Source organism: Centruroides sculpturatus, unplaced genomic scaffold, assembly GCF_000671375.1.
Source record: "Centruroides sculpturatus isolate CEXI.00-Female unplaced genomic scaffold, Cexi_2.0 scaffold254, whole genome shotgun sequence".
Lineage (NCBI taxonomy): Eukaryota > Metazoa > Arthropoda > Arachnida > Scorpiones > Buthidae > Centruroides > Centruroides sculpturatus.
The window spans coordinates 69,122-84,819 of record NW_019384488.1 but is presented as its reverse complement, the minus strand read 5'-3'; the positions used below and the strand labels follow the sequence as shown (position 1 = coordinate 84,819).

The window sequence follows — 15,698 nt, the reverse complement described above, 5'->3', positions numbered from 1 at the left end:
GTCTCAGCACACATATTATGCCTTACAAAAATATTGTTGCTGAATCAATAAATTCCAAATAAAATTTTGTTGTTTGTTCTACAGATCAGATATCAAATGATATAAAATTCTATCATATTTAAACTTTTAATAACATCTAGATATTTAGGTCCGAGGTATATAATTTAAAAAATAAATTATTCAAATGATCAATCATCTGTTAATATTTAAAAAATTTATATTCATGTATTATTAAATAAAACTTATATCAAACATTATGACACTGATGAGGATTTAATTAAGATTATATTTTAATCTCTAAAAAGATTTTCTTATCAAAACAGGTTAAATAAAGAAAAACCCCTAATCAATTTAAATTCTTAAACTAATTAATATATTTTTAAAAAGTTATTTTTCTACAAAATAAATAAAGGTCACTTATACTAACACAACTAGAATAAAAGCATTTTTGTCTGGTATTTTTCAAGCTTATTCAGATAAATTCATACAGAATAGAACAAAACTCACTGAAACAAATTTGAATACAAATTTTCTCTCCTTAAATTTGCTCCAATAAATTGTTTAATTAATAAAATTATGCTAATCTGAATGATATAAATAATTTTGATGTTATGAAATAAACAGGATATACCTAAAAAAAGGAAAAAAACCAAAACATAACTTTTATAAACTATTTAAGTCAGAGGATGTTTTCACTAAAATATTTTAAAATAAATACCAAGAACCATTCAATGAATAAATCCAAATAACTGGCAAGGAATTCAAGATAAACATTACTTGATAAATATTTGTATTAACAAATATATTAATAAAGCTAAATGATAAATTGAAAAAGATATCTATGTAATGCCCTGAAGGATTCACATTTGGATTTGGATTAATTCTTCAGGAATTTTTAACTGGCCAAAGATGTATTGACTCTATTGCTTATTATGTGTATTTCTACATTAGAGACCTGGCTAAATCTTAAAATAGATCTTAATGCAAAAAGTTCTGTATAATATTTGTTTGTGTAAAAAATTTCAATAATGAACTTTTAGTTTTCTAGTACAAAGATCTAGTACAAAATTAATTCAACCATAATCATATAATGTATATGTATTTTTTCTCTATATAAAATTTTTTTTTCAAACAATACTTTATCTTTCTGACTGTATAATATACAATCAGCAAGTCAATTGTTGGGATGCAATTTGAAAAAATTATAGACTTATAAATTCCCACTGTTGTCCATTTGTCTTTCCTTAATCTCAAGAATGAAGTTAGATAGATGAAAAACAAGGCCAGATATGGAAACCTTAGGGATAAGAGGCCCCAATTATCTATTCTATACAATCTATATTCTATCCAATCTATCTATATACAAACTTCTGATGGAAACCAGAAGTCAAGTTATTTCAATTCAAAACATTTCCCCTGAAAGCAGTTAATAGATGACTGGCACAACTCCATTGCTAACAGAAAAGTATAATGTACAGGAGTAAGACACTACAGTACAGTACTAATTTGAGGTGAAGAGCATATATTTTAAATTAAAAAATATGATTAAAAATTGCAGTCCGGCATTTGGTGATGTTACAATAAATAATTGTACAGCTGAGTATTAAACACAAGATCGTGTTATTAATCAAACACATGGCCTCTTTTCCATCTTTATTTAATTCAATTAAATAAAGATGGAAAAGAGGCCATGTGTTTGATTAATAACATGATCTTGTGTTTAATACTCAACAAACAGTACAACATGGTTTCAAAAAACAAATAAAGAATAAGTACAGCATTAGGTTTTCTTATACATTTAATATAATGAATGTGATATACTTTTAAGTGATAAAAAAGTTTTTGTTATTAAAATAATTATTTCAGAAACAATTATATAGATTAATAAACTTCAATGGATTAACTACTGTATTTACAAAGTTTAGTTTATATAAATATATAATTCTTCTATTATAGTCTATACACAAATACATAGTTTATTTCTCTAGTATATAAAAAAATTTAATTAAAAATATTAGATAAAATACACAAGAGTTTAATTTTATTGCTTTTTTTTTTGATAGTAAAAATTTTTATTTATTTATATAATCTTCCATTGAAATTTTAATGCATAATTTTTCTGTAATTTTTATAAATATATTTTATATTGTTTTTGATGTTTCACTGAATTATCATTTTGATGTTTTAATTTTAAGCTGATGAAAATTAAAACATAAAAATAAATAATTGTTTAAAATGGAGAATGACTTTTTAAATAATGTGAAAATAACAATTACATAAAAAGTTTTTGGTTTTTCAATTTGAATTAAATTCATTGATAAAAGTTAACAAATGATTGATTCATATCAATATTTATATTTCAAATCCCACTAAGTCAGAACTGCATTTATTATTTCTGTAACTGAGTTAGCCATAAATTTTCATTATTTGTATGTACATTCAAATATTAATAATAGAAATTAAAAACATAATTACAATTTACTAACTCTTCTAAAAGAACTATTTATAGTAATTCCTATGCTATTTACTTATACATATTTATTCTTTCTGCTTGTTAGGGAAATCAAACTTTCTTTAAAATTTTTTAATTTGAAATGTTTTCAGTTCATTCAAACCAACCTCAACCAGAAAGCTATTACAAACTTTTTGTGGCTAAAGTTGGATCAAATGAGATGAAAATGTTTCCAATTAAAAAACTCTAGTTTCCTTAACAAGCAGAAAGTACCAAGTTTTGGAGAATGTAAGTATTTTATTATATTTATTTATTTATTCTCCTTACATATATTACATTTCCTACACAAATTACTCGTGCCTTGTCGAACATATTTATTTCATAAATTGCAGTTTATATAATACTGGTGTTTGGCAAGGATTGCTTCAAGTATTGTTTTGAACTAATTAGTTCTTACAGGGAACTCAGTAAATTAAATATCACAACACAGGTCAAGGAGAGACTATTTGAAATAACTAGAAGTACTATACATATATTGATATATTTTATAAAGTATATTAAGACAATTAAGAATAAAATAAAAACTAATAAAGATAGAAAATTATAAGAATTAAAATACAATAGTTAAATCAAATGGTAATAAATATTGAACTGTTATCTGTAATGAGGATGATAATTTCTTTTCCTAAAAAAACTCTAAAAAATGAAAATAGAAACTTTGCTGATAAACTATTAAATAAATAAAATATTTTAATGTTAATTTTTATATTATGTTCAACTGATGTAAATTATTTGAAATCATTTCATTCACATCAAAATCTTTACATTTGAAAGCAATAATGTAGTAGATAAAAATGTAACTTGTACAAAATTTATGTAAATATTACATAAATAATTTTAATTATAAGATTACAATTAAATTTTTTGATAACAACATTAAAAAAAGTTAGGAGAAAGCCAAAAACATTAAAAATGTATAAAGTTCTTTTTGAAAAAGCAATCTGAATGAAATTGTACAGGAAAAACAAAAGGAAAAAAAAAACAAATTAAGTCTGAGAACCTGTTTTTATTATTTCAGTACAGTTGAAGAATCTGTGTAAAAACTCTCCATATTTGCCAATAAATTCAGAATTTTATTGTAAGAGAAATAAATTTTCTTACTTAATAAATTTTGCTGATCTGCTGATTCAGAAATCTCTCTTTCAGTTTGAAAACTACTTGGTCCAGGTAGTGAAGATACACCCAAAGTATCTATGTACATGCTGCTATCTTTATGAATTATATTAGATTCAGGAGATCCTGGTGGATCATCAAACGTCATTATTGGTTTGATATCTATAAAAATTTAATAATTATTATTGTTTTATATTCATCAAAANGAAACTTTCTTGAAAGTCGCGTTATTTTGAGTGTAACAAATAAATATACATACATATATATATTTACAGTCGACCCCCCTATAACACGGGTTCCTATAGTTTGGATTCCTAAATCACTTCAAAAAAATTGCGACAGTATTCGTACAAACATGCTAAAAAAAAACTCCTGTAATTCGGTAAAAAGTCATTCCCGATCATGTTGCGACAGGATTGCACAAACCATTGAGTTTAAACGAGCAGCAGACCTACTAAAAACCATTTATTATTTAACGTCCATAAAAATTATATTTACATTAATGATGTCTCTAAAGTTCAGCGAATTTTTCGCAAAAAAAATAATTTATCAGAAGCACGCGAGCACCATTCGATGACAATCTCCACGACAAAAACAAGCTTAAGCAACGGTGTAGTCGAACGATGCACACTTGGTAAGTAATCCTACAATTTTTTGTTTATAGCATAGATTATATGGATTATTCCCAAAAAATTATACGTATTTTGGAAATGTTGAGTCAAATTAGTCTAGAATTGATTAATTTTATGGAAGAAACCTTTCAAACAGCCGTAGTCCGTAAACTACATACATGCCGGGCTGTGATTGGCTGAATTCCTAGGGGCTGGATTCCTAGGAGCTGGATTCATAAAAACAGGAACGTATCTACCGTGTTATAGGGGAGTCGACTGTATATACCCAGGGTGGCCAAGCTCCTTGATAGTCCGAGCCATTTTTCAAAATTTGAAATTTTTCGCGAGTCGCAATTAAATACGTATTAAAAAGGTATGCAAAAAATTCCAGAATACAAATTATATCCGTAGCAAGAGTGATACAAATTGTTTCCTCCAGAGCACAATGTCAACTGTCCGTTGCAATGACAGTTTACAAATTTAAAATCGGTCTGGAATCGGTCGATAACGGATGATTACGTCACTGTTTATGTTCATTCACGCAGTTTTCGATGAGTCATATCATTCTTAACTTGGATGGAAATGAAATTTGTTACAACGTTGCACTTAGTCTTTCATATTTGTTGTTAGTAATTTAAAAGACATTTTGAAACATATACGGAACAATAATAATTTTTTAAAATATAACAACACAAAAATGAAAAGGGAACTCGAGAGCCACAAATAATCCTTCAAAGAGCTGCATGTGGCTCGCGAGCCGCAGGTTGGCCACCCCTGGTATAGAATATGACATTTCTTTTAATTACAATAAAGTTTTAAAGACATCAAATTTATTATTTTAGAAATTCAATACTGTTTCATTATTTTTATTCTAGTTTTAAGTTTTCAATAAACTAGCACTTTTTAATTGACTGGGCATGGATTACACTTTGGGAACACTGTGCTAGACTTGAAGAAAATTGTTTTTAGAAAATGTGTACCGAAATTTTCTATAAGTGGGAACTGAAATGTGTTACAACCAACTTAAGCTAACATTGCCAATGCCACTTAGATATTTGAGTGTCAATTTNAATGAGTGCCCAATCTAACATATTTTAAAAATTTTGTAAATTGTGTACAGTAGAGGAAAAAAGAATTTTTAAAATGTGTTAGATTGGTCATTTGGTGTGAGAAACTTATGTAAGATAACCTTCATATTTATATAGCTGATCATACCCGTTTTCACCAGGTGCAAGAATTAAATCTCCCCTCTTCTGAGAATTTCTAGATGGGTCTAAAAATATGTTTGATTTCCTGCAAAAATGCATCTAAAATAATACAGTAGAAACCAAGTTCTTCAGGGTAATCCTTAACCATCTCCCTCTTCCCCTCAGGGGAAAAAAATCTCTTCTTAGTGTACATTCTCATGACATACTCTAACTGTGAACCAAAGTTCAACTACTAACTGTTTGCACTCTGCACTTATTATCTTTACTATTATTATTATTTTTATTATTATCAACCCATCTTGATTATATTATATTATATATAATTTACTGTATTAACTGAAATCATTTAGAAATTTGCACATCAACTATAAAAAATTCTGAATTTTATTGTATCAGTATTCATTTTTATGACAAATTTATATTTCCTTTTCAGTAGTAGGAAATATCAATAAGTCAATAGAAAACAAAGTTTATGTGATAAATAATGTACATCCTTCTTAATAATGAATTTTCTATTCCATGTAATATATTATTTAATAATTATAGAAAATACTATATCTAAATATCAGTTATCTATAATTATGAAAAAGTAATTACACAATAGAATCTGCTTATTATAATTACTATGAAACTTGCCTACACTAATAACAATAACTAAATGATAACATTAGGTGAGATTAAGTAAATAAGACTTCAATTAATGGAAATTCTAGTTTTACTTTGACTCCAACATTAAAAAGATATGTTAAATGATTAAAAAATATATGATTTCAAGATTCATTAAGTATAATTATTAATTAGTAGTAATTCAGCCAATGTTGTTTACCTGCTGTGTTTCTGCAGTTCTGTCTTTAAAAGCAGCTAGTATATAATTGAAGTAGGAAATATCAATTTAAACTACTGTACTCTGAGCAAATAATGATTAAAACAACTAACATTTAAAGTACTGGTTAAGACTGACAGCAATAACTAATAACAATTCTGCATTATAAATCACATGTTGAAGCTGACAGTGTAAAAAGACAACTTAAAAATGCAAATAACTGTAAGAAAACTGATTGTAATACGGAAAGTTTGATAAGTGTATTTTAATTTATCTTTTGAGACTTGCTAATTCCGATAACCTTAAATAACTAATAACAGTATCTCTGATTATAATAAAGAGATTCTATTATAGTATAGTATTGTGTAACATCATTTAATTTAGTTTGAATTTGAACAAAATTGAAAAATCAGTTTAAAAAATAAATAAAAAAAAGCTAGAAATTTACTGAGTTTTATATTTTATGATTTATGAATAATGTTTTGAGACTAACTTAATGATGATATTCCCACTTTTTCCAATCAATCTTCCATTTTATATAATGTTATAACAAAATTGAATTATGTCACATCATACTCATATGCAGGGTTGCACTGCATAGTGCCAAAATTGCCACTTGGCAATATTTTTATTAAGATGGCATATAAATATAATACTGGCAATTGCAAGTGGCAATAAAAATCTTAGTCTGCTTGTTTCAACATTCATCATGAAATTAAATCACAAATCACACTTCCAGAAAACAGCAAAATGTTGAGCTTCCTTACAATGAGAGTCCCATGCACCAGACACCTGTAGTGCTTACACTTTTTGAATCAAACTGATCCAAGATTACTCTGATCATTCAAATCGTGTATACAAATGAACTATATCAATTTGATCAATTTTTATCCACATATACAAATGCTATCTAGGATTAACTGGATTGCGATTAAACTAATCCAAATGGAGGGTAAGATCATTTGAATCAGATAAAAAAGATTAAAGATGGTGACAACCACGGTTAAAGTCAAGCTTATAGTTGACAGCAAGGAAATATGTTTAATTGTCAATGAAGAAAAGTACTATATTTAAAACTTATATATGGTAAGTAAATCATTATTAAAATAGCCAATAAATTAAAATGAAAAAATAAGTGTTTACAGACAATTCTGCAAGATTGTATAACAAGAATACATGGCAAGCACTCTGTCATTTTGCTGTTTTGTGAGCAAATTTATTCACAGTGTACAGTTCAATCCTACTTGTATACTTACTGCAAACTAAAATACATGACAGAAGTAATCTGTATCATGTGCCAAAAACTGCAGATCAGTCTTTGTCACATAATACAGATTGCTCCATCTAAAACAAAAAGTACATGTTCCCCTAGCAATTTCATGACGTCACATGGCAAGTTTGAGCAGAAAAGTAAGAAGTGACATCAAGAACCAAAGGCAGTTTTTTGCAATGCTGCCTAGTGTTTACAGATTAGGGATATTTATTGACTGGCAGAAAATTTGGAGAAATTTTTGGGATGAGTTTTTTTTCACTTTGATCTTTTTTCAGTACACTAAACAAAAATTTTGACACAATAGAACCTGTGAAACACTGGTTAAACACTGTGATCAAATGTGTTATTCAGAATTACAGTATTCATAAAAAATTATTTTAAAATAATTTCTATTGCATACAAGGGGAGGGCCAGATATTTGGGTCTCTGATTCAAGCAAACTTGATGAACCTTAAACACAAGCATTTCCTTATCCAAATAATAAGACCCACTTCTCAAGCATTTCTGAAAATTAGACTTTTAAGAATTGTGTTTAGTTTATAAATCTTTGAAAGTTTTACTTCTCTTGCAGCTAATTAATAAGTAAAACTGATGGTAACAAATAATTTGAAGTGGTGAAAAAAATTTAAAACTAGTGAAATAGTGGCAATATTTTTAAATTTTCCAGAGCGACCCCTGCTTATGGTATATACGTAAAAAATATGTTTTTGTAACATATTTTTTATGTACTTTAAAGTACATAAAAAGCTAGCAAAAAGTAGTAATCATATTCTGTGATAGTGTAAAAATTAAAAATTCATAACAAACATTACATCAAATAAATAATAAAACAATGGGATCGGTGTAGACAAATATTAAAATTAATAAATTCTAAAAATTTTTTCGTTTAAAAATCTTCTAAGAACCACAAGTGACGTTCACTCTTTAATTCCGACTTCGATAGAGTTTAAAAAAACAGAGAAAACCAGAGAATTATTTTCACTATCTCTTACTTTATTATGTTATCCATATATATTTCGCTATTTTAGCCTCTTCAGTGGATATCTTTAGTGGATAAACATTACATCACAAGGATACATTATTGAAGAACTGTTTGATCAGAAATGTTACAAATCAGAAATTGGCAAACTCAGTCTGGCAATTTATATAAACTGATCAATATAGAAAATGGCTTTACAACTAATATGCAATCTTTGAAATGAAATTGTTCTTCAATATCATATCCTTGTGCCATGACGATGTAATAAAGTTTTTAATTTTTACTACAATTTTACATGAAGAATTTGATCACATTTGTACAGTACACCAGCTTTAAGGTGTGTTGATTTTTTTGCAACAGAATGTATTTGTATCTTTTCACACATAGCAATGAAAATGGAATAAAATTGTACTTTGAAAAATCAATAATATAACTTCTAATTATTTGTTAATGTAATTAATATTGAATGTTACAAGGGCCTTAAAATAAAGGTTGACTCTACATAGCCAGCCCTCCTCAGACATTACGCCATCCAAAGATGTGAAAACACTTTTACTGTATTTTATTTATCTAACCATCTAAAAAGGGTTTGTGGACTAATAAACAAAAATTGTTATGTCCTTCTAAGTGTAAATTTACAACAAATTTATACTTTGTAGACTGATGAGGGATCAACAAAAAAGTTGGATCTGAAATACATATAAATAAAACATATGGAAATTAAAATTATTTCTGGGTAATTCTTGAACTCTGGTGAACAGTCAGATTAGAATGACATAACAATTTTTGTTTATTAGTCCACACACCCCTTTTAGATGGTTAGATAAATAACTGATTAAGCCGACTAATATTGTAGAATTTATCTGACTTTAATTTAATGTTTCTTTTAAACTTGTGAATTTTAATAATTATCATCCTGGAGTTTTAATTAAAAAGGAACTGATTTATAAAATTGAAATGAAACAGAATCCGAATAATAATAATAAAAACATTAGTTCAGATAAGAAATTTACCTGCTAGATTAACGTTATGGTGTTTTTTTGTTATTATTAGTAAATCCAGTACAAAGTTATTACATCTTTATTATATAATACACATTTTTAAAAATTAAATAATAGTTCTTTTATAAAATAAAATGAATAACTTTTATATTATGAAAAACTTTCAATAAATTTGTAATTATTTGGATTTAACAACATAAGGTAAAACAGTAATTTATAAGGAAAGAAAAATCAGTTTTATAATTAAAATTTATTTTTAAAAATTTCAGTTCAATTTTTTAAATAATGATATAAATGAAAAGTAATTTCTAATGATCTATTTGGTTGTTTGGAAAGTAAGTTTGTTTTTTCTCTGTGGAAAAAACACAATATTTTTATAAATAAATAAATATTTTATTGAATTATATATCAACCATTTTGGTCAAATACCTGTTGTCATCGTTTCTGGTAGTAGCATGATTTCACATTCATAAAAGTTTTGATCGTTGCTTAAAAAAATCTGATCCAAGTGATTTTTGACATTGTCATTTCAAGTAAATGTCTTACAGTTAAAAAAAAAGTATAGACTGGAACAAGTAATAATCTGAATGTGCTTGATCTGGCGAATATGGTTGATGTTATAGCAGGTCCCATCTAAGTTATAACAGTTTCTGACGAGTTACCAAACTTGTGTGAAATTTGACATTATCGTGGTAAAACACTACACCTGTTTTGTTTATCAATTCTGGCCACCTTTTCTGTTTGATGATATTACTCAATTTGTTTACTTGATGGCAGTACACTTTCAAATCAATTGTTAAATTATCTGGTAAAAGTTCCAAAAAAAAAATTTCCTTAAAATCCCTTAAAATCTTAAAGAAACATGTTCTTAAAGAGAGCATGTTTCTTTAAGAACACGTGGAACCCATATATCGAGCTTTGAAATGAAACCAATTTGTTTCAAGTAATCTTAAACAGTTCAGTTTGGCAAATTTTATCTCTTAGTGATTTCACATGTTGTTGTTTGGCAGTTTGCTTCAATCAGTACCTTTATTTTCTTTTTATTGGCTTCAACTGGCCATCCAGAACGTGGTACATCTTCAATATTGAAATTGCCAGAACAAAATTTTGTAAACCAGTTTTGGTACTGTCTTTCTCTCAACACATCATCTCCATACATGTACCACAATTTTTTTCTTGCTTGAACAGCATTTTGATTTTTTGGTAATAAAAAAGCAAAATATGCTGAAAATGATGCTTTCGATCTTCCATATTTGATGGGACACAAAAAATAAACAATTGCACAGAATCAAACAAAATTTTTTACAAATAAGCCTTAAAATGCTAGCTGTCAAACTATATAATGACAATACGGTTTAGAATGAAAATGGTGGGAAAAATATGATTAATCCGTCTAGTGGTAAAAAAACGAACTTACTTTCCAAACAACCTAATAAAAGATATTAATTATTGTAATATTTTCAAATAATAATATACCTGGAACATCTTCAGAAAGACAATTTGATGTGGATGCTTCAGATGCAGTAGAACATGAGGCTAAAATTTCACTTTCATTTGAGGCAGGACCTGTATGAACTGAATGATTATCTGTTAATCCACTTGTTGATGGAATAGCTGATGCAGTTGCTGAAGATTCTATTTGGTCTTGAGAAGTGCTTTCAGGGTATATAGGTTTCTGAAAATAAGAATAATTGGTGTTAAAACCAATAAAACTTGGCACTATTATTATAAGGAGAGAGACATAACCTGCTTCTTAAGCTAACCAAAACTTATTTATTTTTCCAAAAAACATTTTTGGCTCTTCTTTATCCTTTCTCAATTTCAATATTTCAAAAAATTCTTGAAGTAGTTCTTAGAATATTGGAGTTTAATTAGACTTAGGTTAAAAGATATTAAGTTTAGGTTAGCAGTGATATGGCAATTTAATCATGTTAGCACTACAGTCAAACCTTGGGTTTCGAACAACTTGCATTTCAAACAATTCAGTTCATGAAAAACATTTTGAACTTATATTTGTCCCAGTTGCCAAACAAGCTACTTGGCAAGAGCAGACCACAAATGGTCAACACCTTATATTTTCTACATTAAAGAAAGTCAACAGTCTGACCAATCAACGATGGGACTACCGATTCAGAAGTTAGTGGTGCTGAGATTTACGTTGTTTCATTAGACATCATGACATGAATCATCAATGACACTGCCATTTAAATTAAATTTCAATGCATATGTGAAAAAGATGCTATTTCCATTTTTTGATAGTTGAATCATAATCAAATTAATTAATAAACACTGCATTAATTGACATAATATTAATGGCATCCAAAAATTCATGTTTACATATACAGTAGAGCATCAATTATCCGAATATCAATCAACTGAAACATCAATTAACCAAAAGCTTTCCAGTCGGCAAATTTAAATTTCCGCTAGTTCTGTGGTGCTGCAATCTTTGGCTATGTCTTGGGCTACTTTAATATTATTTTTGTTGGTGTGTGTTTTAGCTGGCAGCACTGGCACGACCATGAGAGGGTACTTAAGGACGTGCCAGGATTTGAATGAATTTCAACATGGGATAGGTTAATATATTTTTTTGTACATAATCGGTTATCTAAAAAATTTTCTGAACAATCGATTAATATTAGGTAATCAGTTAATTAAAACTAAAAATAATATTTAAACCTAAAAATAATAAAATAATAATTAAAACTCTGGCCTTTACACTGAAATCAAAACCAAAACTAAAATTAAAAATAAAATCAAATAAATTGATAAATAATATTTAGGAAAGTGTAGATAAAACTTGTCTTGATTGATTTGGTTATATTCCATCCAAGTAGTCAGAGTTGAGTCTATTTATAGCACTTTTTTGTAAAGTTTTAGCTTTGGTTTGGGTTTTCATTGGCAGTGACATAATATTTTATTTTTAATATATATTAAAAAACAAAATGTTATACATACATACATAAATAGGTAATAGGTATTTATAATAATAATATATTGCATTTGCAGGCACTGTTATGTATGAAATACAGCTAAAAAAGATAAAAAAAAAAAGGCTTTTGGGGTTGGGGGGAGATTGACCTGTTTTATATTGTTTATGGGAAAATTTGTTTCGCTTTTAGAACAAATTGATTTTCAAACAACTTTTAGGAATGAATTTAATTCAAAACTGAGGTTTGACTGTATTTTATTTAACAGCACTTGATATTTTCATATTCATATTGTTAACCTAAACCTAACTGCACATTCAACCACTCCTCACTGCATTCATGTTACGTTGTGACACACTGCTATAATGCACTTCTTGTATATTGTGCAGTGAAGCATTGTTCAGGATCCCACTTGATATTTCAAAATGCACTAAAAGATAATAGTATGTATTTTTTCATATGCTACAACTTTGCAATTGACAATGTCCTATTTTCATTAGGAATGAAAATTACAATAGCTATCTTCAAAGTGAGTGAAGGGGTCATTTAGCACATGCCTGATAGTCTACACATTGGTAAAAGGTGTACAGTAATTGCCATATTACTTTTCAAATAAATGACTGAGAAGCAACTTTTGTTCCTGTCCTGTATATAACCTCCCATATATTAAAATGAGTCTAGCAAAAAAAAATAAAATTAGTTTTTTCTAGCTTTGTGTCCATTGAGACTTTTGATCAATTATTCAAGAACTATAACAAGATTAAAATTTCAACAAACTTCACCAAAAGCCAAAACCCTTATGGATTGTGTGGAGTCCTATCCATTGGACTATATGATAATGGAGACAACTTATTGAGTCCAACAAGAATCGAGTCCCGTTTCTGTGATGTGATGGTTTATGTGCATCAGCAATAACTGTCAAATTATTCTTCAACATCCATTTGTGTAGATCAAATGTTTCCAACTGATTAGTTTTTAGCAAATTTATATTAAAATCATTTATAATTGATGTTTTCAATTTTTCCATAATCCAAAATATCTTGTAAATATAATTTAAGAATATTGAAATTTGAGTTTTGTATAACATGGAAAGAAAAACATTCTGTACATAAAAGGTTAATACATCAATATCATCATTTACAAAGAAAATAGTTTCTATTTTCTCAATATTTAATTCTGTTAAAAAATAAGTAACAATATCTCCATGCCTTGAATTTTCATGCTTGATACAAAAACAACTATCATAAAGATAGAATGATCAATTGCATAAGTCCAAGACTACAAATGTTAAAATCTGAGAGCTACATACAGTTACATTTGTGTATAATATTCAAAATTTCATTGTGTTTATAATTTATTCTTTGGGAATTTATATCAAATATAAAAAGCCTCTTTGATCAAAGGTTTGAATTCATCAACAACAAAACCTTTTAAGATGCAGTCTCTTTTATTTAAACTTCTAACATTTTCAGTCTACTTTATTGACCTTCTAAGAAAAATGTTAGAAGTTTAAATAAAAAAGACTGCATCTTAAAGGGTTTTTGTTGTTGATTGATTTAAGTGCAGATAAAGAAGAGTTTTCAATTCAATTATGTAATAACATTTCATTCATTTTTGAAAAATTTTACCAATATCTTTCTCTAGAATTATTTTTAAAACAACTATTTTCAGTTTTCTCTATAAAAATTTGACCATTTCTTATCCAAACAAAATGTAATATATCTTCCAATTTGCAATGTCTAGCCCTATAAAATAAATAATAGAAATAGAGTTAAGAACTGATTTAGCCTGTATAGATTCTATCCTGTTCATTAATAATACAACAACTATCTGTGAAAATTTCCTGTTTTTCTTTTCATATTCTTATCAGAATTTTTGCTTACAAGTTGCAGATAATTGCTTAACATAAATAATCAAAAAATTTTCATTGATATTTTTAATTACTTCTATAGGCTGAAACAACACTACTACTAAATTCTGAATCAATATGTTTCATTAATTTATCTAGAACAGTGGTTCCCAATTAGTTTTTCCTGCGTACCACTTTAAGAAAGAGCTCAAACTTGTGTACCTCTTATAGCAGAAATTCATATTAATAAACGCTATTATAAATTCTAAGGTAATTCTGTCTGTCTGTCTCCTTTTCACATCTAAAGCACTGAACAGGTTTTAATAAAATTTGGCACAGAGATAGCTTACATGTTGGAGATGAACATGGGCTACATTTTACTGTGAGAAAATATCTTACTCCCATGAGAAAATTCGATATAATGCAAGCGAAGCTGTGGGTAGACAGCTAGTGATAAATAGAATAAGTTTTTTTTTTACATTTATTACCTTTAAAATACAATTCTAATAATAATGAAAATAACATAAGGTTATTTAATTTTAATGTTACAAATGTGCACAATTTTTTTGCACAACTTTGTAAAATCTGGTTGCTTTTTGATCAGCTTCAGTCTCAAGTCTTCTTCGAGTTGAAGTCAGTTACGATGTTTAGTTTTCATGTTTGTCATGGCCGAAAATCCGCTCTCGCAGAGGTACGTTGTGCAAAATGGTGGTAAATATTTTATTGCCGCTTCGCTGACATGATAATAATGATAATTGTACAAATAACACAAATTGTGTTAATTGTACAATTTTTGTTTCTTGCGTAAGAATTTCATTTAGGTATTGTCACAAATGCATTTTTTAAATGAAATTTCGAGATTATTTTTAGTTATAAATAAACGAATTTGTGCATTCGACATCATGTTGTAAATTGCTGAATTTTTGATGGTCCACCCATTATTTTTTTGATTGCTTCATCTCAAGCATTAAAATTTTAAATCGACTGATTTTAGATTGCCGCGCATACCCCTTTATGCAATTTCGATTACCCCTGGGGTTACGCGTACCACTAATTGGGAACCACTGATCTAGAATATTCTTTATCATCAATAAAGGTACTCCACTGTAAATGCAGAAACTATTCTATCCACAGCACCGGGATGAAAATGACGTCACACTATGGAACCTGTGACTGGTGCTCTGTAGTATATGTTAAAATATCCTGACAAACGTTTTCGAGCGTTCCAATCGCTCTTCTTCAGGTCAACTGAAAGAATTCCCCGGACGGATTCCCTGGGATCGGGTGTCGGTTTCGAGGGGGTGGGTCTCTTCCGGTGTGTGCGGTCGTGCAGCGGGGGGAGGAAGCAGTGGACTGGCGTCCAATAGCGATTGCCAGGCCAGAGACAAGGTTAGTTCCT

At 28.1% G+C, this 15,698-nt stretch overlaps 1 protein-coding gene across 1 annotated transcript in view; it reads right to left on the bottom strand.

The window, feature by feature from the left end:
• Positions 1 to 15,698, bottom strand: part of LOC111621659 (protein tramtrack, alpha isoform-like) — a 39,347-nt gene that overhangs the window by 6,492 nt on the left and 17,157 nt on the right. The window contains exons 3-4 of the mRNA XM_023363864.1: positions 10,997 to 11,195; positions 3,614 to 3,787 (exon numbers count right to left, since the gene is read on the bottom strand). Coding sequence (XP_023219632.1) covers positions 3,614 to 3,787; positions 10,997 to 11,195 — 373 coding nt within the window. The remainder of the gene's footprint in view (positions 1 to 3,613; positions 3,788 to 10,996; positions 11,196 to 15,698) is intronic.